Source organism: Hypomesus transpacificus, chromosome 8, assembly GCF_021917145.1.
Source record: "Hypomesus transpacificus isolate Combined female chromosome 8, fHypTra1, whole genome shotgun sequence".
NCBI classification, from domain to species: Eukaryota; Metazoa; Chordata; class Actinopteri; order Osmeriformes; family Osmeridae; genus Hypomesus; species Hypomesus transpacificus.
This window is the reverse complement of record NC_061067.1, coordinates 7,475,894-7,500,426: the sequence shown is the minus strand read 5'-3', so window position 1 is coordinate 7,500,426 and position 24,533 is coordinate 7,475,894. Positions and strand designations below refer to the sequence as shown.

At 48.8% G+C, this 24,533-nt stretch overlaps 1 protein-coding gene across 1 annotated transcript in view; it reads right to left on the bottom strand.

Annotated features, from left to right (window-relative positions):
- The window catches only part of ptprn2 (protein tyrosine phosphatase receptor type N2), a 98,299-nt gene that overhangs the window by 49,713 nt on the left and 24,053 nt on the right, over positions 1-24,533 (bottom strand). Inside the window, exons 7-10 of the mRNA XM_047023888.1 lie at positions 24,454-24,494; positions 23,570-24,006; positions 19,070-19,156; positions 15,586-15,665 (exon numbers count right to left, since the gene is read on the bottom strand). Of these exons, the coding sequence (XP_046879844.1) occupies positions 15,586-15,665; positions 19,070-19,156; positions 23,570-24,006; positions 24,454-24,494 (645 nt within the window). The remainder of the gene's footprint in view (positions 1-15,585; positions 15,666-19,069; positions 19,157-23,569; positions 24,007-24,453; positions 24,495-24,533) is intronic.

Below are 24,533 nucleotides of genomic sequence, written 5' to 3'. Positions count from 1 at the left end.
CCTGCGCTCTGTCCTGCCAGTACACACCGACACACACACACATTTTCACACGCACCTGCACACACAAACACCCCCACACACACTCTCGATCCCTTTCTCTCTTCCTTGCCGGTTGATTAATAGATTGTGGCTGCTCTGACACTCTGTGTAGAATAGGCATTTTCCATTTGATAGGTGCTGACACCAATTCTTTACGGACTGCAAGAGACGGGAGGGTGAGGGAAGCGGGGGGCAGTGGGTGTGAGGTGTGTGTGTGTGTGGGGGGGAGGGGGGGGGAGGGTAGTAAGGGGAGGCAGCAGCGGTGGTGGCAAATGACTCGGACAGCAGCCAAACTCCGTAGATATGAACCTCACGGATGTCACCAGGCATATTCTCACAGGGACACGCTAACCACGCTCCCTCCCCACCAGCGCTCTAAAACTGACAAGCTAGCAGATGCGTGACATATTCAATGAGAACTGCCCTTGACAACGGTTTCGAAGAAGAGGATGGGTTCACAGATTAGAGTGGGGTACGCCTTTCTACTGAGTAAACAACACAAATCCAAAGCAATGATCGGAACGCAAGCACGGTGCCTTTAGTCTCTGTCACTTTTTCAGCTTCTCGGATTGGTGATCTCTTGAAGTGACTTCTCCCCCCTTCAGACAGAATTACGGTTAGCAGAACAGTGGAACTACAATGACAAAGCTCAGTGAAATAAACACCATTACCCAGACTCCACAGGGTCTGTGGATTCCGAGCCAGATCAAACAGCAGTTTGTACTGGATTCATTTGTTGAACTCAATGTGGATTTTAGCAAGACACAGTCCTCCTCATATTAAACAGATTTTGAAACGACGATTAAGATTCCCTTTTCATTCGCTTCCCTTGGGTAGACGTGTCTGTCTGTGGTGTGTGTGTGTGTGTGTGGGGGGGGGGGGGGGTGCTTGTATCACACAGATGAAAACATCTGGCAGTTTGCCATCGACTAAAGGCAGTCTACCAGGGGACGAATATGTTTGGGGAAGGGGATTGGGAAGCCAAATCCCACACACACGCATTCCTACATACACACACACGCACACGCACACACACACACACTAACAGACACATGCTCCCATACATGCACAACTCTCTGTCTCTCTCGATGACATGTTTTCCCAAACACACACGCACAGCCACACCAACAGCGCCCTTCCACAGACGTGCACGTCCACACACTCCCCACAGAGAGAACACTGACAGAGACAGCCCTACCTGTCACTGTGGCAGCAATTATCCGGCAGGCTCTCTCTGCGGACCATCTCCAGCAGGGCCCCCGATTACTAACCACATCACTGAGCTGACGCACACACACACACACACTCACACACACACACACACTCACTCACACACACACACATATACTCACATGTCTTACCATGCTTTTCAGTTCAAAAATTATAATATTTGAGCCAAGCAATGGCTCAAAGGACCTGTTCATGTCGACATCCCGCTTGAAGAGATGATGACTAATAACATACTCATGCACACGCCACACACACAAACAAGCGCACATGACACCCGGTGTTCCCCAGGAGACTAAACACAAGTGTCTCATTTACAGTACAGTAGTCCATTACATTTACATTTGTGCATTTAGCAGACGCTTTTATCCAAAGTGACTTCCAAGAGAGAGTTTTACAAAAGTGCATAGGTCACTGATCATAACAACAAAAAATCCCCAAACATTGCGGGTAGCCAAACGTGAAGCATACATTGTGAAAACCAAAATCCCAAAGGGAAGAACAATAAGAGCATGTAGTTAGACAAGTTATAATTAAACAGTAAGAACCTCAAAAGTGCAGGAGTGTTCCTGTGGAAAAAACAATCAACACTAATATATTTCACGGAGAGTACAATCATTTTAAGACAGTTACAACAAACCAACAAGTCTCTCAATAAGTCATTGCGATCCTGGAGGAAACTAACATTAGGTCTAGCCAATCATTCCTAAGTGCCATGCATTGCATTGCCCTCACAACCTATAATCAATGAGGCTATGGATGGGGCTGCTCAGGCAGCACCTGCAGGCGGAGCGGCAGGGAGCGGGAACCAGGATATAAGCTCCACTGAGCAGGGAAACAGAGGTGCAAATCTGCTCAAGGCCACCGCCAGGGCGTCCATCTTGGCTGAAGAGAGGATGCATTCTGGGGAAAGGATCAATCTGCTTCACACATGTCAAGTGGAGCCGAGATCCGGTCGACTCTCACGCCGAGTGTGGGTGTGTGTGTCCGTGCGTGTCTGTCTGTGTGTGTGTGTGTGGTGGTGGTGGGGGGAGGGGTGGGGGGAGGGGTGGGGGGTAGAGACATTGCCTAATAGTGTCTAGCTGTGAAGGGTGATCTGAGAAAGGGGAAAAAACTCAGATGTGACCTCATTACAGCAGATTTGTTCCGACTGTCATTAGAAATCGCCAGCGCTGTCACTCAAGTCAGGAGATATGAGTTGGAGAGAGAGAGATGGAGAGAGAGAAGAGTAGGAAGGGGGGGTTGTGTGTGTGTTGCGCTAGGTGGGGGGGGGTTGGAAGACTGTAAGGGCTCTGACCATAACACAAGGGATCTGCTACAATACTACTGCTGTCACCGGACCCATACACACACCCAATTATAGTATTCTAGTACTCTAGAATTATAGTATTCTAGTAATATAAAAGGGACCGGTGTAGTGAGTTGTTCTGTGTTGACCTCAACTTTTTCAGCTTTTTCAACATTGTCTTGGAACCTTCTGCTTTCTATTTTCTGCTAAATCTAGCTATTATACTTCTAACTCCACTAGTAAAAAAGTGCTTTAAAACTTGAAAAATTATGCATTGGCTACTGTTATTTAATCATAAGAGAAACTTTAATACCGGTCTAATTGTATTCAAATTCTAATAAAACGTTATCGTCCCCGTGGTGATAAATATGTAAGAAGGTGAAAAGATCTATAAGTCTCCACTTATTGTCATTATCGCACTGGCATTTGAAATGACAATTCCCTTACTTAATTTCCCTTTTTGTTTCAAGAGCTATATTAGAAGAGCATGTGGGATGGGTGGAATATAGACGGCTTTCTGGATCCAGAAGAGCAACTTCCATTCACTTAACTCTCAGGTTAGTGATTTCCACTTACTTCTCACAGTGCCACTGGCGTGATAGGGTAAGGGTTTAGGTTCAATAGTGTTTGATTGGTTGAGTCTGGCTGCAGTATCCGATAGGTGTGGTTTGAGAATCATTAGTTAAATTGCGCCAGGCAAGATTATCTTATAAAAAAATATATTTAAATAGTGTGACAACCTGGTTTGTAGTGTGATTCTTCAAATCTGGGGTAAAATTGCAAAAGTTGAAGCATTCTGGGCAATGCCTTAAATAAAGATCTCATTTCAATATCAATCTCTTTCTCTCTGTTCTTCTGAAACTAATGGACAGGTTTCCTGTGAACATACCTTTTTGGGGAAACTGTCCATATTAGAGTGCTGAACCATTTGAAATGCTTTTAGCCAGAGGTGGCTAATGCTGAAAAGATGTGCGTATGCAGGCTTTTAGGTAAATCCTTATGACAGATCACCCCTGGTCTCACTGTGGTCAGAAACACACACAGAGACACACATACACACACATACATTTACAAATACACACACACATCTGGTTATGTTGAAAACACAACAACATTATACATGTGAACATATCTACAGCCCAGTCAAAGCATACATATATACTACTATACATATAGTACACACATGCAAACACACACACTCACGTTCACACAGGAATAAATGCAGAAAAGTGTAGTCATAACCTGCCTTTCCTGCATCCAATTTGAGCTACGTCTAAATCAAGGTCAGCACATGCAATATATCTTTATTTTTTTACCTCAGAATACAATAATCTCAAGCTAATTTATATCTGTTGTAGCACCCCTTCCCCCTCCCTCCATGTCTGTCTCCACCACCCGTGCTATCTCTCCTCAAGGTAGCCCAGCAACATCTCTCCTCACAGCTTAATCCCATGGTGAATTTTGTCATTCTGAAATGCTGTTTTTGGGAAGGAACGTGGTAGGTGTACTAATGAAAGTGTAATACAGCACTCTAAAACAGGTCTCAGATTAAGGGATGACATTCTCCATAATTCCACTGGTCTGATGTGTCAGAATGTGGGTGGTTGTTTTTATCACAATATTGCTTGAGGACAAAACTATTATAATCATTAGTATGCACATAGCATGCCTGACACTATCCAAGGAAAATCACAGATCATCACAAACGAGAAGAGGAGAGACTAGAATAGACTGAAGATGCTAGATTTTGGTTCACATCCCTGGACCAAACCACACGACTGTGTATTTCACATGTCTACACATCCTCCAACACTGCAGTCCTGAGCTTCTGTGAGAAGCGTCGCACCAGCGTGTCATTCCGTCTCTTTAAGGACACCTGTTGTGCTGCATGGCTCATCTCCTCCTCATTTGGCCGCCTGTCTGGGCTCCGTGGGCCTGATTACCAGGCGCAGGCTGGTTCCAGCGGCGCTGCTTATCAGTCTAATTAGAGCCACCGGCAGGAGATGGACTGGGAGGATGTAGCACGGCGTCTCACCACGACTGCACACCGACGTGCACAGGAATGACACGCTACAAGAACGCCAGTGGCTAAAGGACCGACAGCTAAAGAACGCCGGTGTCAAAAGGAACGACACGTTACAGAACGCCGGTGTGTAAAGGAACGACACGCTACAACACGCCGGTGTTTGCAGGTGCGACACGCCACAGAACGCGTCCCAAGAACGAGAGGCCATAGCAAACTGATGTTATAGCACACCTAGCACGAAGCACAGAAACGGCTACAGTTCATTTCAGAACAGGCTACACACAATCCTTATTTCATGAAGCCACTCAACTAAAAGAGCAGCCCTAACCCTAACCCTTTTAACTGCTCCCCCCACCGTCCCAGACACACACACACCTCTCCCCTTTCAGCAACACATTGCATCGCATTGGGAGGAAGCAAAGTGTACTCCAAATGTACTCTCTAAGGAATTATAGGTTAGTCCTAGAAACAACCTTGAGGACAGATGACAGTGAGATAAATAGAGAGAAAGAGAGGGAGTGAGAGAGAGCACAAGACAGACTAGAGCAGAGAACAGAAAACAGCGAAAGAGTCCGAGAGGACGTGGAACGAAGAGGAGAGGACGGCTGGGACCAACAAAATGGAAGGTAGAGGAGGTAAAGAGGAAACAAGTCCCCAAAGAGAAAGCCAGTTTTCCAGGTAGTGCAGGCGCCAGGAAAAGGTCACTGGTTTGCTGTTCACACATCCAGGTGATAATATAACAGCTCCTACACCTCCCATACTGCAGGGAGACACTATCAGACCCACGCTGACAAGCCGAGAGACAACTGCGCGTGCTCAGATTAAACCCAGAGGCCTTAGTACTCTCGATGTGGCCCTAGCACAGGTAATTGGACTCGCTCATTCTTTATTGGGTGTTATTAGGCTTGCATTTAGATATGGATGCACTCACACACACACAAGTGCAAACACCGTTTGTCAGGGACAGTCGCAAGACTGTCCCATTAGAGCTGGAGGTTCTACAAATGTTCCTTCTAACACGCTCCAGAAGAAGGAACAGAGTTAGGAAAGTTCCTAGTTCTTCCTTTTCATTTTTTTCCACAAAGATATTTAGTCTGCAAACCATTTCTGTGCTCTTCTGATGTTAGAGAATATTAAGAGTGGCACAACTACAAGACAGCAGCAAATGTACCCTGCCCATGAACAAAGGAGGATTCGGAGAACATTAAAGTTGGATAACGCAGGCCAAAGGAACACAACGCTCAATCCCACTTGGAAGAACTCCACAGGTCCCCTCGACCCACAATCGTCACCCCTCCACCCTCCAACCCCTCAGGACTGTGCAATATATGTATTCCTCTCCATATTGTCTCCAGCGAGTCAATCTTGGTCGGATATTGGAGTTAAATTGAAAGTGGGGCGTCACTTTAAGAGGAGGTTCAGATAGGAGCAAGTTATCGCCCCCGAGGAGTCTCCCAGGGGACATAGCGCCCACAGCCGCCCAAAGCCCCAGTGCGCACGGGCCACTGACCCGTGACAGTCGGCACCGTATCGATTTAAAGAGAGGGAGGGAGAGGAAAAAAGGGTCGGTAAGACAGAAGAGAGATAGAGAAATAAACAGAGAGACAGAGAGGGGGGGGGGGAGTGGGAGAGATATCCCTGTTAATACTAATACATAATTCATCAGCCTTTCTTTCTCGTTTTTTGATGGGTTCACGTCAAGAGAATGCTCATTTTTTCGGGGGGGGATTAGTGATGACCTATTTTGAATGCATCCCTGTGGTATACCGTCTCCTGCACACAAACACACACACGTACAGTATGAATGGAAAAACGCTATTAGATGCTAGAGGGAAATGTCTCCTAGAGGAACACTTTGGCATTTAGAGACACTTTATTCTCGTCACTTTTTAGTAGGGTGACTTCACTGGATTTCAGAATCTCAGAACAAGTCAAGCCCAACTTCACATGCATAATATTGTGCCTTGGATACTACTGTCGGTATCAGGTTTGCGCTTGCTCAGTTCAGCCAAGATTATATTTTGCGCCATCAGACTGGTCTGGAATCCTGCATATGTAGCCATCTAGTTATCATGAACCTCTGCCCCTGTGATACACCTGTGGTGGTGTGAAGGTCAACCACAACCACCCACAGGTATGTGGGTGGTGAGGACAGTGACCTTGACAACAATCCCAACCCCATTACATACTCAGAGTATAATCTGCTATAATGACAGGGCCCGGAACTTCACCTCAGGTTTGTCAAAACAAACAAACGAGCAGATGAATAGCTAGAATTGGACAACTGTCTGTTGTTCTTGGTCTTCCCGGAGCAGGTGTGTAAATGAGACAGAAGAGGCAACGGGGTTGCTGCCGTGTGTGAGCTGGACTGACGGGAGTGTGTCCACTCACCTCTCCATGACAAGCTGGCCATAAGGGGGGGGGGGGAGGGGTTTTCAGGCCCGGCTTTTTAGAAAGACTTTATTTGAGGTGGACCATGTTGCTACTTTCGGAGGAAACAGTTGTGTTGTCTACATTGAAACACACTCGCTTTTGTGAAAATAGTGGATCTCCTGTTCTGCAACTACTTGTGAATGTGTACGCTTTCCCTGCGTCAAGAGTATTATTAATACATGGAATAAAGATGACAAAATTGAATAGAATCTATTAGCTATGAAAGCAAAAGCATGCTGATGGACCCTACACTGAATCTTATATACGTGCTCTATTGAATTTGTTCTGAAATTACCAGTGAATTCTAAGCTGTGTTTTCAACCAGCCCTAATCCTTTGGAAAAAGAAATATATTAATTATACTCAAAGTGGAACTACAAAAGCAAATAGGGCTTTGAAGATAGAAGGCCCTAAATGTCATCCGGCTGCTTTGAAGTTGCCTGCCTGTCTTTGTTTTTCCCCACTTGTAGCACACAGAACCCCAGCCCGAATAGACGGACAGCGCTTTCAGCAGACTCTCTGCTCTCTCTGGCTGCACTATTAAGAGAGAAAACACACACACATATTGTACGGGCATACGCGAACTGGCACAAATTAAGATGTACACACACACACACAATCTCTCCGTCTCCCTCTCTCTGTGGTGCCCGACACACGCACATCCGAAAAGCCGAAACATTGTTCATGTAGCTATGACCAATTGTTTTTGTTCTGCAGCCCTCCTCACTGCCATGGACCTTTGCTACTGAACACCATTAGTTTGTTTTGCGGTGTGTGTGTGTGTGTGTGCAAGTGTGTGTATATATGTGTGTATCTGTGTGTATGTGTGTGTGTACATACAGTATATATGTGTGGGTGTGCGTGTGCATGTGCTTTTGTACACCGGAAGGAAAACACATTCACCATACAAAAATGGTGAGGAAAATGCACACCAACTTTCATTAGCTCGTTATACATTTTGTTAGAAGCCAGTATGAAGCACATTCTGTGATAATAAAATGGTGTGTCGAGCATAACCGAATGTTGCAATGGAAAAAAGAGAAGAGGACATGAAAGAAAGAAAAAAGAAGAAAGAAAGAACCATGACGACAAACAGGGAGGATGTAGAGGATTCAAAACAAGGACGAGACTAGAAGAGATTCGATCTCTCTGCGTCTCAAACAACACTGTGGCAATGCACGTTGACAGATTTGGAAGGGATGGATGGTGCTTTCAGGCCACACTTCTCTGAGCTGACCTGTCCTTAATGACCTGTGGCGGGACCTGGTCTTCACAACCACCCCCCCCCCCACCTGCTGCTCTGACAGACATGGAGGGACGACCCCTCCCATGCACAGAGTTTCAGAACAAACTGGCCAGCGTCCAGCCACACCTCTAGAACCTTTTCATACGTTTGTTTCCTTTCTGCACCTTGTCACTCTCCTTGAAAAAGGTAAGAGAGTTGGTTGAATCCAGACGTCTTGGCACAGGACCCCTCGACTCGAACAAACGTGGCGGATGGAGCACACAAGGTTTTGAATGATCGTGCACTGCTTTTGTTCACACACACTCAAGCAATGGCTGCTGTTCCCCGTTTGAGAGCTTTTTCTCCGATCACGTGGAGCGGTCCTTCCAGATTGGAGAGCCTCGTGAGCCAAAGCCCTCGTTCTCTCCAAGAGAGCCCTCACTGGGGGATAGGGATGGAGAGATGGAGGGACAGAGAGTGCAAGCTTATCCAGCACGGTTCTTCCTACTGGAAGACAGCCCATATTTCTCAAAGCAGCTGCCCGCTCAAAGGGGCTCCTAAGTGGGCCATGAAGCCAAGGGGTCGGGGGCCTGTGCACCCTCGACCCTGGAAGGCTCGGAGCCCAGCTTCACCCTTACCCGAGTTCAGAATAGGATACGAGCTGTTGTAACAGCGTTGCGTGCATGTACTGTTATCAACAGGATGTGGAAAAACTAAGCATGAATGATGAACAACAAGTACTCGTCATCCCTATCATTCATGACCTTGCCTGTGATGGTTGGGAATTTGGAGTTTTATTCAGGAGAGGTTGATCAAACTGAACAATATGCTGATTCCATTTTAATATGCAGGCCATGGCGGTCGCTGTTACCTTCATTGTTTGCCATCATGCTCCTTCACTTTCCACCGTTTGAAGCTACATTTCTTTCAGTCGCCTTACTTCGTTTTCGAATATTACATTTTTTGGACTAAACAATGCGCGTAACATTTCTGTTTACCATCTTTAGTCTGCCCGGTTGACTGCAGACTTCCATCTTTCCAATTTGCCGTCTCTGCTGCCCCCCGCCCGCCCGCCCGCCCTCCCCCCCCGCACTCCCCCCTCTCATTAATCTCTCTCCTCCTGCTCGCCGATACGTTTGTTGCGTCCTCTCCTGAAATCGCATTCAATTATTCATGCCTGTTTTCCACAAATACCTTAGAGATGGAATTAGCAAACAAAACAATGGCGGGCGACACTAATCCCCGTCTATGACGGAGATCCTTTAATACACTTCAGGCCGAGACGGCTGGTGACAGGAGCCTGTTACAGTCTTTAGTTCCCTCCCTACACAAACTGTTGACACAGTGGATGTGTTTACAGGGAGGGCTGCTCATCTGACCCCATGCGCCAGGATGCTAGCATAACACCTGAGTGTGGGGGATTGATGCAGCTTTGTAACTGTGGGATTTTATGTTTGTTTGTGTGTGTGTGTGTGTGTGTGTGTGTGTGTGTGTGTGTGTGCGTGTGTGTGTGAGTGTATGTGAGTGTGCTGTGTGTGAGTGTGTGTATCAATAATTGAGCGGGACAAAGGTGACTGTGCAAGGTACGTGGTACGATACAATGCATGAGCTGGAACATTCACTGTCTATCACCTCTCTCTCCCTCGCTGCCGCTCTCACACAAACTCACTCTCTCCCTTTTATCTTGTTGTCTGCTCTGTGGTGGACCTACTGGAGCTGGAGCTAGTTAGGAAGCAGGTATGGGTGAGGGAACAAAGCTGGGTCTGAAACACAATGTTCTGACAGTTCTACAGTACATAATAAAGGCTCCACAATCTCCACTTCCACAGTCACCCTGCAAGGACCTCTATTCAGACAGGCTACCCAGAGTGACAACTCGCCATACTTATTAGGAAGAGAAATGCCTCATTGAGGCCATACTGCTGTCAGTTTGTATAGAGTGTGTTCTACCTTTATAAAACTTGAATAAGAAACACAGCGATGAAAGAAAGGTCCTGGTACAGTATGAGGCTGCAACAGACCTTCGACAAAGATGTTTAGTGCCCTGGTATTCAAAGAAAACACAGCATTATTTGTATCATTCTTTTGCAGGATTAAACCTAAAATGGCTGAAGTTACCACCAAGCACACCTTCTCCGTGACCCAGAAGCAAACAACCCTGTTCCTCCATCATACATGAAGCGGGTCAACTTTCGGATTTTGGGGGCGGGGGTGTAAACAGGGGAGAGAGGAGAACGAAGTGCAACGCGTCGTATCGAATATCCGTCAGCAGTGCCGTGAGGTGTGCCTTTCTCGGCAGGCCAGGAGGGCGGCTGCAGACTGACAGGTGACAGAGAGATGCCGGCGAGACTACAGCGAACGGACCGAGAGAGAGACAGAGAGAGAGGGGGGGGGATGGGGATGGGGGTGAGTTCAGTCTCACATTCTGTAGCGAGGCGGATACACACGCTGAATGCCCTCCACCACGCTAATGCGCACACACACACACACATGCCCAGACACACGGTCAGCCGGAGGCAATGAAGAAGAGGAGAGGGAGAAAGACTTTGATCACCGAACTGAGCGCACTCAAGCACTCAACCACAGAGGGCGGCGAGTGATGAGGGGAGGAGAGGTGACCGCCGACAGAGAGGGAGGGAGGGAGGGAGTTCTATGACCTCTATGCTCGTTGATACAGATGTTAAGGCATGGACACACAGAAAACCAGCCATCCGACCCAGAGAACATGGCGTGGCGCTCTGTGGTGTAACAACCAACAAACGCTGGCATTCCTCGCAATACTGTATAACATGACCAGGCTGCGGAGGAAGCCCACCGTGTATCTCGAGGTGTGTGTAAACCACCGTCATTAAAAACTGAATTTGCATCCTATTTCATACAGCCAAGAGCATTGTCCTACAAATTGGGGTGCTAACACAACTGTGTTCAAGTTATCAACACAACAGCAACACACACACACACTCCTTCCAAACTGTCCAAGGACAGGCATTGTCCCTTTCCCATAGAAAACACCCCATCGCTCACAACAAAACATGGCAATTTCATATTTTTTTCCAGCGGCCAGGCCTCTCTGCATCGTATCATAGAGGGAAAGACACAGGTGGGTAAACCCCATTAGAGTTAGTGAAGAGCCCAGGTAATTACGCTTGGCATTTTGACAAGTGTTTGCCAGAGTGAAGGTCAGCTCTGTCTGCGTGGGAGATCTATGCTAATCGCCTCAGCTGGAGGAAAGAGTGCCGTTCAACATTCCCGCTGTCGTACAACCCTGTAGCTGAACTGCTTTTAATGTGTGTGTGTGCTGAAGATTAGAACAGCAATGTATATATTAGGAAATTAGGTAAATACAGTGCAGTATGTTATAAGGGGTTGCCTGTCTTTTGCTGGCTCTCTACTTCTATCAGTCGGGAAGGATCTCCTTTAATTCCCTTCATGATTAGCTCTTCCCTCTCCACTCTCGTTTTTAGCCTCCATTGGCTCCTCTCTCTCGGCGTGTCAGACAGTGAGTCGGGGGGGGGGGGGGGTGTCAGGGTCTCTGCTCTCTGCTCCAGATGGTCCAGAGAGATGCTATTGCCACTCCCCTAACGCCTCCCCGTCCTCCCCCACCTCCTCCACCCTCGTCCCCAGGGCCGTCACTGACTGGGATGAGGGTTCGGTTCTCACGGCCCAGGGCCGGGGACACCGTGCCGGGGAATGGCCTCTGGGGTCGCCGGGGGCCCTCAGGGTCACTCGGCCATGACAGCCCAGACAAAGGGGGGTGTCCACTTCTATGCAGCTGCCCCCGCCCCCCCCCCCCCCACACACACACACTCACTACCCCATCCTCGTCGTACCTGACCGTGTAGCATGGTTGTGCCTCGAACCCTGGATTGACTGTTGTGTGGCAGGAGGAGGGAGAGAGGAGGGGGGTAAGGGGGTTAGTCTTGACTGGTCATCGGGCTGGATGGTGGGGGCGATGGGTTAGAGAATTGATATAACGAGTTTTAATTGGGTGCGTCGGAAGAAAGGATATTTCCGTGTGATGTCGACTGGTCAGTGTAAAACGTTAGTCCTGGACTAACCATGCTAAACAAAGTCAGAGGACGTCTTCATGACTCTCTGTCTGTGCTAAAACAACGAAAAGATTTTCTAAAAAAAACAAACATGTTTTTAGATATTCTAGAAATTCATGTTCTATTTTCACTAACAGCCAATAGTTTAAAGGCAGTCACATAGCCTTACCATAAATAGTGTACTACATTCATCCACAGCCTCAGATACTGTAAATGGCTAGTGAACAAAAAACAAAAGTAAACAGGGAGTGGATTAAATTTATCATGGCTAAAAAAAGGTTGTTTGGCCGTGAACAAAACCAATTTTGACAGATCCGATTTCCCCGGTGGGAGTGATTTGCATGTTTGGAGATTCAGAGGTATATGGCTTCTAACCAATATCAGAATGTGTGAGAATGGGAAAGAAAGAAAGAGGGAGGGAGAGAGAGAGATTTTTTGTTAATGACACATTTGAACATTCTTTTTTACAGACTTCACCGACTTAATCAAAACTTTGAATAAAAGATGTGACTGGCAACACACACACATGCTCACATTCACCAGCACACACACATCCACGTATGTAAATACAGTACACACTGACACACACACACAACTACAGAATAGTTTTAATAAAGCAGGAACCTTCTCTCTTTTGACAGAGTAGGAATTAGCCAGAGCAGGTCTTTGTGTGACAGTTTTCCAGTTGAACAGAACACAAGAGCTCCAACCTCCACTCAGACAATTAGACCTCCCACAATGCCTTTCAGTCCCACGGCCAATAAGAACTTACCCCAAAGATCCTTTTTATGAAGATATCAAATCTCTGGCCCGCCATACTGTCCATGTGTTTAGCTGCTCTCTCTGTGTGAATTATTCTCAATTAAACATTGAGGACATTTACCAAATAGCCATCCATCTCAGGGACGTGTTCACTGCAAACATATCCCAATGATGTCGTCCTGTCTGCTTACGCCACTTCACAGTAAAGGAAGCGTACGTCGCTTTAAACATAAGACCTTTTATCGTTAGAACACATTCTTAAATAAGACATAAGTTTCGCCCTGTATCTCAACTTCAGCCATGGATAAACAGGTAGTGGTAAACACACAGACAGGTTTTAGTTTACCGTCTCCACAGGGGAGGGGGAGGAGTGTGACGGGGGTGTGTGTGTGTGTGGGGGGGGGGGGGGTGGTCAGCATCGGGTACCCAATGAGCTGTGGGGCTGGGAGTGGGCAGTCCCCTCCAGTCACATACTCAACCCCAGAGCAGCCCTGTGGGTTTGGGGGCGGGGGTTGAAGTCAACATACGTGACTGCGTCCAATTTAATACAATCATCGAATCCATCTTTGATCTTTGCTTCTCTGGTGTTGTCGGTTGGACGATCCGAGCAAAGCTCTGCCAATGCTACAAGAGCACAGAAGACAGCAACGCCTCCAGCCCTGAAAATCGTATGCTGGGTTTGTTTTTGAATTCTAATTAGGTTGAGGAGAGTGTGTAAACAGCAGTTAACTGTCTGAGGTGGTGGTTAGAATTCCTCGACTCCAGGAGATGCTTGGCTCCTTGGTTGGGACTGCATTCATAATTCATCAATGTGGGTCAGGCGGCTGATCGTGCTGACTTAACATTTCGTCTGACATTTCAGCCCAGGCTGGTCACTGTCATTAGCTACCCCCTTCCGCCTCCCCCCCCCCCCCCCCCGCCACACACACACACGTCTACACACACTGACAAGCTCAAGACACACACACTGACACACACAAACATTCCCATCTCCGCACCACATGACCACATAGACACTGAGAGAAGTGGGTGTGGAGAGAGAGAAAGAGGAATAGTCTGAAAGAAATGGAGAGAAACATCACCTGATTTCAGGGGCTGCATTCATTCTACTCTCCATAGTAGAAACACATACTTGACTACTGGCTTTCTTTGACAAACACGCATTTATGCATGACATCTTTTATTTAAATCCTAACTACCAGCCAAGAAAATATATACTTTGCTGCCTTCCCCATGACAAAATACCTCAAAACTGACCAAAACCCAAATAGTTGTCTTATTTCTGGCCACCTATGACAATAGCATTCAACCTGGACACGCTACAGAGATAAACAGTCCCAACATCCCGCTCAATAGGAACCAGAGGACAGGTCGCCACATCTGAGCCAATAAAAACACGGTACATATTCTCGCTCGGCGTCAATCCAGCGGGGGTGATATTGACAGTTGGGCTGCCGCTCGCTTTTCTCCCTCGCCGGCTCACCGCCTCCCCAAAGTCATTCTGCCGCCGCAGCAAGGACAGCCCCAACGCCCAGCTCCAGCCCCAACGCCCAGCCCCAGCCCCAACGCCCAGCCCCAGCCCCAACGCCCAGCCCCAGCCCCAACGCCCAGCCCCAACGCCCAGCCCCAACGCCCAGCCCCAGCCCCAACGCCCAGCCCCAGCCCCAACGCCCAGCCCCAGCCCCAACGCCCAGCCCCAACGCCCAGCCCCAACGCCCAGCCCCAGCCCCAACGCCCAGCCCCAGCCCCAACGCCCAGCCCCAGCCCCAACGCCCAGCCCCAACGCCCAGCCCCAACGCCCAGCCCCAGCCCCAGCCCCAACGCCCAGCCCCAGCCCCAGCCCCAACGCCCAGCCCCAGCCCCAGCCCCAACGCCCAGCCCCAGCGCCCAGCCCCAGCGCCCAGCCCCAGCCCCCAGCCCCAGCCCCCAGCCCCAGCGCCCAGCATGTTGATCCTAGTTCAGACTGCGCCAGTGCGTGCGTGTGTGTAGGTGTGGGGGGTGACAATGCACTCTTTTAACACATCTCTCCATCAGCTCTACCACCAACCCCCCCCCCCCCTCCGCCAACCTATCCACCCCCCCCACCAACTTATACCCGCACCCCCCTACCCCCCAACACCACACACACTGTGTGTTTACAGAGAGAGAGAGGAGGCCTTCCCTAGCCTCTGCTGGTGAAGAGGGGAGGCAGGGAAACCAAGCAGCCCCTCCCCGACACTGGGCCCTGCAGCCAGCAGTGGGCTACCTTCTCTGGTTATCACCTCCAGAATTGATCTTGGATCTGTCATTGCTCTGTGTTAATAACATTTCTCGGACGGGGACTTGTCGGGACAGGACCAGCACTCAGTACAGCCTGGGCTGGACCTGCTGTACTCGACTGGAACAAGGGAGGGAGCCTGTAATTGCTACAGGCTCTTGTGTCTCAGAGCAGTGTGTGTGTGTACGTATGTGTGAGTGTGTGTGTGTGGGGGGGATATGTACACGTGTGAACATGTGTGTGTGTGTGAGTGTGTGTGTTTCAATGAGAGTTCCTGTACCTGCGACGTGGGCCACGTCTGCAGTGCTGACATTGTGAGGGTTGGGCCCCACTCTGAAGGTCACGGCCGGACCCAGCACCCTGAAAAACAGAAGCATAGGGGGGAGGGGGGGGGGGGGGATGACACTGTCACTCTCAACCTCGATATTCTCTTCTCCACCTGCAGATAGCAATCAAATCACAACAAAGGAGAAAGAAAATGTGTGAGAAAGGAAGGAGGGAAAGTCAGGATGACTTCCCTAACCAACAAGTTTCTTTTTCGCACGTACGTTTTCATACAAACTAGCCGGGGAGGGTGTTAGGCGTCCGCGAGGAGCTGCTCGGCTATTTCCTTTCACCTTTACAGTCATTTGACAAAAACACTGTGGAGCATGAAAGAGATGGCAACTTGGCAGCTGCCACAGTGAACTCTGTTTGCTGCTCACCTCTGGGCACCCTCTGTCTGTCTGCCCTGGATAGCACACTGTCTGGCCAACAGCGAGCACACACACACACACACACCTCGGTCTACAAAGTATACATTTTTTAGGTCCCCGAAGTCAGAGGCCAACCAAAAAAAGACCAACATCTACACCAGACACTAAAAGACTCACTCAGCAAAGATAGAGCTGTCTGAGAAAACGACCTACTGCAACAGTAGGCTATCCACTAGACACTGAACATGATGAGCGAAAAGATCTTCAAATCTCCAAGGTTTTTGAGAAGAAAATCGGATGTAGGAGCAGGGGATGGTGGGAATCATTCAAAACTCAGCATGTCAGACGTGAAATGATTAGTGGGTATCTAATGTACTGTTCGGGGCTTGTATTGTACTGAACCTGTCATGTAACATGCACTACCGCAATCACACACACATACACAAACACGTGCACGTGCAATGACCCCTTTAGTTGTCATCTCTGTAGGAGATGAGAGCATATCCATCAACATGCCCATCTACTGTGAGTTCAGACCCATCAGTCATGTGTGGCACCTGCAGCACACACACACAGGTGGGTGAGGAAATACTGTATTATTATAAAGTTACAGAATTTATAGATCACCGCATGGAAATCCCTCACACACACACACACACACACACACGTCCACATCTCCCAAAGAAACATGATTGTCCCTCTCTAATGCCTTCTCCTGGATTCTGTTTGCCTTCACAAGTCAATATTTCCCCAATCTCTCCTCCTGCTTTCTCACTCCCCCTGATATTCTGACAGAAATCTTGATGCACCTCAAATTAAATGGACATTTTTTATATATTTAGACCATGGACGAAAGATATTGTCCCAGTGAGGTGGTGGGCTGGGAATACTACTCTGTAATACTAGTTTGATAAGTTATCTGCACAACTCCACGCAATGCTGTATTACTGTGAAAGCCTGGACTATTAGCTTAGTGGGTGCCAAAACTGAGTGTGTGTGTGAGAGAGAGTTTGTGTTTTTACCCACCGACGAGTTTGACTTGTGCATGAGGGAGTAACTCCCCCTACTGGCCACACAGAGTAAACCCCTTACGTCACCTGTCCACCAGTGAAGTTATCAAACCTTTTACATAAAAAACGTATACATAACGTCGACACAATACATCCTCAAAACACCACTTCCTACTTAATAATCTCTTCATTTTGATTTCGCTCCGACTACATCACCTGATGCATGTCTCTTCTCGTGTCCCAACTAGACCCGACCCACGTCGTTTGAGACAGTGAAGACCATGTGTTCAGATCCTGAACAGATTGAGGACCTCCACTCACATCAAAAGACCGGGCTTTCAGACCCAATCCCATTGCGTCAGAGCATGCAGACATACAATAAGCCCCTATCCATCCACCTCCACTTCCTTCTACTGCGATACGCTTTCATCCCTGATAGAAAGCGAAGGAGAAAAGTGGGTTCTGACTAAGGGCTTCACTGCTTCAGACCCCCTTTACACAGAGCAGAATAGAGCTCTGTTGCTGGGTGGGATTTGAAGTAGAGGTTAGGCATTCACAATGGGATTTCTCTTTTCTGTTTTGCTTGCACTCGCTCTCTCTCACCCCCCCTGCCGTATTCCCGATCTTCTTGATTGCGTCTTCCCATTTGCACGTCTCTGCCTCAGTCTTTCAGTCCGTCCGTCTGTCTCTCTGTTTCTCTCTCTCGATTTTGTTGGCTCTCTTTTTCTCTCACAGCAGTGATTTTCCATTGGGGGTAATTTCAAAGATGTGCTTTGATGGAAACTTGCTGGACTATCTCTCCGTTAAATCTAAAGAGCACACCGGTCATATGAGTTCTAATCAGCAAATCCTTTTTTTTGGTTACAAACAGTTTGGGTTTTGACACTAACATGAGACAAAATACAGTCCAAACCCGCAGTCTCCGACAAGCACCTAACACACACCTGGAGTGAGTTCACAGACTGAACTCTACTTTAGCAATAAGCCTAAAAACACACAATTTTAAATGGCAAGTCATCTTCAGACACTCAGGATACTCATGAACTATTCACAGGATGAGTGGATATGCGTTGACTGCTTCTGGTTAGGGCTAAGGGAGTTACGTTTCGTGGTCCAGTAGTTGAATTCGAGTCACCACAGGAGGTCTCGCAGCAGTATAGCCGTTTAGCGTTCTGGTTCATGATGAAGAGCAAGCTAGACTAAACGCCCATGAAAGGCTTGTCAGATCACAGGCGTCCACAGTTCCTCTGCCTCCTCCATGGTCTCTGGTGCAGACACCCAGGCCCAGTGTTGTCAGAGACCGGACTGTGGGCGGAAGGACAGTTCACCTGATCATTAATAAGTTAGTGTCCTACTGGCCATGCATATCCCCCCTTCCGGCTCATTCTCTCTCCCTCTTTTCCTCTCTCTGTCCCTTTTTTTTTTTTGTCAGACTCCTTTGACCATTTTTGCTCTGTTGTTCCTCGCTCACTCCCTCGCACAAACTCTCCTTCTCTCTCTTTTCCTTTCTCTCATACACCCCTCCCCCCCACCCCCCACCCAACAAGTGCAACAATGGCCACTAACAAACAGACAATATATGTGTGGTGAGGAAAAACACACCTATTTTCAAAGAGCATTTGGTGGAGTGTTTGGGGAACGTTTGGTGAAGTGTTTGGGGAGCGTTTGGGAGCAACAGAGACAAGGCTGGACTACAACAGAGAGGCATCAAGAGGTATCTGGAGGTAATTAAAGTAGATTTCTCTCCCCAGAGAAAAGCACAGAGGTCAGAACAACAGTTTGCTGTGATACTGCGGCAGCTGCATTCACACAAACACACAGTCCTCACATGGTCTGGCCAACCTTCATCCACATCCCTAGGCTCTGAGATGTTTGAAAAACATCACAAACATGGTTTAGACGTTGCCAGAATTGTTAAATGGTTTACCACCGTCTTATTCGACACCAACAAGATTACGTGAGTGTGCATGCCTGTGTATGTTTGTGAGTGTGTGTGTTTGTGAGTACTGTGTGTGTGTGTGTCTTTGCATGTGTGTGTGTGTGTGTGTGCGGTACGTACGAGAGCTGTTGGAGATCCGTGAGGCGGAGGTTGAGGCGTTGAGCCAGTCGCTCCATCAGGTCCAAGCCCTGGTCGGTGGGAAGGGAGCTGGAGGAGATACACAGACACAGCTGGGCTTCAGACATGCCGCTCCACCACGTGCCGCAGCCAGTCACACGGCACCACCCTAGGGTGGACAGGTCTCCTGCTCGTACACACACACGCACGCAAACACATCGTTCCACTGTCCAGCTGGACATACATACATGGATATATACAGCCTGCAATAAATCAACAGACTCACACACACGATGAATGAAAGCAAAAAAGCCTGGGTACTTGGGGAATAGGGATCAGGTGCTTCCTCAGGCTTGATAAATCACCTGCATTTTCCAGCAATGAGACAAACAATAAGGTGCAAATGGAACCGGCATGAGGTGTAATGGCTGTATCATATGGCCACACTTCCCTCAGCCTCTCTCCCACACACACACACGTGTGCGTGCACACACACACAAACACAAATGGAGTTCTATCCCTCCACGCGTGCCTCTTCACACACTTGCATACACACACACACACACGCGTTGAGATGAATAAGAACGTGCAAATGGAATGGATGTGAAGTGTAATGGCTGTATGATAAAGCCTCATCTTAGCTCTGTCTTCTGGTCTCTCACTCAAAGAGCAAATCGGCCAAGGAAATAGACCAAACAAAGGCAATTTGTGGGTGATGCTGTGTGTGGGTGATGCTGTGTGTGGGTGATGCTGTGTGTGGGTGATGCTGTGTGTGTGGGTGATGCTGTGTGTGTGGGTGATGCTGTGTGTGTGGGTGATGCCATGTGTGTGGGTGATGCTGTGTGTGTGGGTGATGCTGTGTGTGGGTGATGCTGTGTGTGTGGGTGATGCTGTGTGTGGGTGATGCTGTGTGTGGGTGATGCTGTGTGTGTGGGTGATGCTGTGTGTGGGTGATGCTGTGTGTGTGGGTGATGCTGTGTGTGTGGGTGATGCCATGTGTGTGGGTGATGCTGTGTGTGGGTGATGCTGTGTGTGTGGGTGATGCTGTGTGTGTGGGTGATGCCATGTGTGTGGGTGATGCTGTGTGTGTGGGTGATGCTGTGTGTGGGTGATGCTGTGTGTGGGTGATGCTGTGTGTGGGTGATGCTGTGTGTGTGGGTGATGCTGTGTGTGTGGGTGATGCCATGTGTGTGGGTGATGCTGTGTGTGGGTGATGCTGTGTGTGTGGGTGATGCTGTGTGTGTGGGTGATGCCATGTGTGTGGGTGATGCTGTGTGTGTGGGTGATGCCATGTGTGTGGGTGATGCTGTGTGTGTGGGTGATGCCATGTGTGTGGGTGATGCTGTGTGTGGGTGATGCTGTGTGTGGGTGATGCTGTGTGTGTGGGTGATGCTGTGTGTGGGTGATGCTGTGTGTGGGTGATGCCATGTGTGTGGGTGATGCTGTGTGTGGGTGATGCTGTGTGTGGGTGATGCTGTGTGTGTGGGTGATGCTGTGTGTGGGTGATGCTGTGTGTGGGTGATGCTGTGTGTGTGGGTGATGCTGTGTGTGGGTGATGCTGTGTGTGTGGGTGATGCCATGTGTGTGGGTGATGCTGTGTGTGGGTGATGCTGTGTGTGGGTGATGCCATGTGTGTGGGTGATGCTGTGTGTGTGGGTGATGCCATGTGTGTGGGTGATGCTGTGTGTGTGGGTGATGCTGTGTGTGTGGGTGATGCTGTGTGTGGGTGATGCTGTGTGTGTGGGTGATGCTGTGTGTGGGTGATGCTGTGTGTGTGGGTGATGCCATGTGTGTGGGTGATGCTGTGTGTGGGTGATGCTGTGTGTGTGGGTGATGCTGTGTGTGTGGGTGATGCCATGTGTGTGGGTGATGCTGTGTGTGTGGGTGATGCCATGTGTGTGGGTGATGCTGTGTGTGTGGGTGATGCCATGTGTGTGGGTGATGCTGTGTGTGTGGGTGATGCCATGTGTGTGGGTGATGCTGTGTGTGGGTGATGCTGTGTGTGGGTGATGCTGTGTGTGTGGGTGATGCTGTGTGTGGGTGATGCTGTGTGTGTGGGTGATGCTGTGTGTGGGTGATGCTGTGTGTGTGGGTGATGCTGTGTGTGTGGGTGATGCTGTGTGTGTGGGTGATGCTGTGTGTGGGTGATGCTGTGTGTGGGTGATGCTGTGTGTGTGGGTGATGCTGTGTGTGTGGGTGATGCCGTGTGTGTGGGTGATGCTGTGTGTGGGTGATGCTGTGTGTGTGGGTGATGCTGTGTGTGTGTGATGCTGTGTGTGTGGGTGATGCCATGTGTGTGGGTGATGCCATGTGTGTGGGTGATGCTGTGTGTGTGGGTGATGCTGTGTGTGTGGGTGATGCTGTGTGTGGGTGATGCTGTGTGTGTGGGTGATGCTGTGTGTGTGGGTGATGCCATGTGTGTGGGTGATGCTGTGTGTGGGTGATGCCATGTGTGTGGGTGATGCTGTGTGTGTGGGTGATGCTGTGTGTGGGTGATGCCATGTGTGTGGGTGATGCTGTGTGTGGGTGATGCCATGTGTGTGGGTGATGCTGTGTGTGGGTGATGCTGTGTGTGTGGGTGATGCCATGTGTGTGGGTGATGCCATGTGTGTGGGTGATGCTGTGTGTGTGGGTGATGCTGTGTGTGGGTGATGCTGTGTGTGTGGGTGATGCCATGTGTGTGGGTGATGCTGTGTGTGTGGGTGATGCTGTGTGTGGGTGATGCTGTGTGTGTGGGTGATGCTGTGTGTGTGGGTGATGCCATGTGTGTGGGTGATGCTGTGTGTGGGTGATGCTGTGTGTGTGGGTGATGCTGTGTGTGGGTGATGCTGTGTGTGTGGGTGATGCCATGTGTGTGGGTGATGCTGTGTGTGTGGGTGATGCCGTGTGTGTGGGTGATGCTGTGTGTGGGTGATGCTGTGTGTGGGTGATGCTGTGTGTGTGGGTGATGCCATGTGTGTGGGTGATGCTGTGTGTGGGTCTAAGGGTTTGTATACTGTATGCGTATGTGAGAGCATTACAAGAAAATATGAGGGTGATGCTGTGTGTGCATGGGAGTAGATGTGTACGTGTGTGGATGAACTTTGCCCAGGTTCATCAGGCAGATGAACCTGAAGTTTGTTCAAATCATCCTCTGGGTAATACACAGGTTACAAGAGAAACATTTACTCAGTGTTTTTTTTTCATCGTTTTGGTTTGCATATGTTGGCTAAGCTAAATAGGATTTGGCCAGAATAGTATGGGAACCCTAGATATTCTTATTGTACTGCACTTTTTAAGAAGGTGAGGTTTTGTGTTGTTTTTTCCTCTTTGGAGAGCTTTCAAAGTTAAAGATTGGACAAAGCCATTCCAGACACGTTTGCCTCCCTCTGCGGTAATTCAGACTACGGGAGAGCTCTAGGAGTGACTTGATTGTTGATGCTAGCACTTTCCCCCTTGGGTTTCTCTCTGTCTCTTCTCTTCTCCATCCCCTCTCTATCCCAACAGTCCTTGGCCGTACACACACAAACACAAGCGGGCACACACAACTGCACACAAGCACACACAATCTCAGGAGCTGTCAGATAAGCAGGTTAGGCTTAGCCCGGTTGGGGGCTGGGGGGGGGGGGAATAACAGCTGTGCAATCATAGGGGTGTGCAGAAAACTCAGGGGAGGACCACCGAAGGGCCCTCGCTAATGTACATAGCTCTATCATAGAGCTGAGTAAAGTGGGGGAGAAGGTGGAGGAGCTGTGAAAATCTGCCTGGAAGGTGACCCCCCCTCTCCACCCAACCCCTGATTGTGTGTGTATGGGCCGGTGCGCACGGGTGTGTATTGTGTGTATGTGCTGCATACGTGCGTGCACTGGTGTTTGCAAATGTGTGTGCGTATCTTCAGCTACAAATCAGGGCCGTGTCAGACCGGGGCTGTTGAACAGGTGAAGGACAGCTGGCTGACACTTGGCTTGATAACGCCATAAAGGGATTTAAGAGAGTGCCACGGGCGAAAACACAGTCGATAGGAACTTATCTCTCTCCCGGAGCCTCAGCCAAGTACGAAAGAGTCTGGCTGACTCCTTCGCCCGTGTCTGACGCAACATGGTCATTAACTCTCTAATGCCGTATACTTCAACACAAACCACTCACACGAACTATCATGGCTTCCAATGTGCTAAGACACATTACTGAGGAGCTCAACATACCACAGCCTTCTCTGGAAGTAAACATACTTAGATGTCTAGGGTTATTTTAAAAGGTATCAGATTTCTCAAAAAGCTGCTTGAATTACAAGAGAGATTTATGCATGAGTCTGTGTGCCTGAAATGTTAAATGGGGAGTTTTTTCTGGAGGTGAGATAGGACGTAATGACCCAAAACAAAAGCTTTCACTCTTTATCTCACCACTTTGTCTCTAGGGATTAGATACAAGAAACAAAAAAAACATGCCCTTTTGCAAATTCCCTATTGTAGTGTAATATGCTAACATTGTGGTGTAGTTGTACAAAACAGTATTAGATTTACTCACTCTGAGTCTGTGATAATGTAGCCAAAGTCACTACTGTCCTTCCCCTTGGTGGAGAAGGCCTTCACCCCGAGGTGGACCACCTCCTGCTTCACCTTCATGTCCTTCTTCTGGGGCTCCACCCGGGCCTGGGTCGGGGGGGTCTCCGTCCTCCACCTCTCCACCTCAGTGTCCACCACCACGGCCGCCCCCACCACCTCCAGAGGGCCGCTCAGGTCCCCCCCCTCGTCCGTCCGGGATTCAGCCACGTTCCTCTCCTCCCAGGGGTGGGGGATAGGCACCTGACCCTGGGTGGTCCGGCTCTGGACGTTCTCCAGGCCGACCGTCCTCTGGGGGCCAGCCCCCGGAGAGACCCCGCTGGGCTGCGCTGGGCTGCCCGGAGCATCCCTGAAGGGGTCCAGGTCCAGGTAGTGCAGGAGCTTGCTGAGGAAAGCTGTATCCTGTGGGAAATATGGACCATATGTATGGTTGTGACTGCTGAAAAGTGCTGGCAGCTGTGTCTTGTGGATTGCTTTTAAACCTGAATGGGTTTATAGTGGTAGGTAAGTATAGTGGAACTTTCAATGGCAATCCTTTCTCTCTTATTTCTTCTCATACATCTTATGTGACAAAGGGTAATGCATTAGCAAGCTCTACGTATGTAGAGGGAGCATGACAAACAAATTAAAGTAAGTCGCTGACAACCATTAAAAGGACTATACTTGAATGAGTCTAGTAAAATGTACATCAATAAGCTTTGAGAAACGCTACAAGCTACTTGGAAACGCCACATATTTTCTCTACTTCAGTTCCATTCATGTTTCTGGAAATGTCGGCTTTTGTGTTTACTATGTCTTCCACATTTTCAATGCCCATGAAATAGTCTGAAGACAATAATGGTAAATCACCTTCATGTCTGGCTCTTTCTCCACATCACCAATTGGTTGCCCTGTAAACACAGTGTGTGAGTGGAAAACTGGGCTGCCAA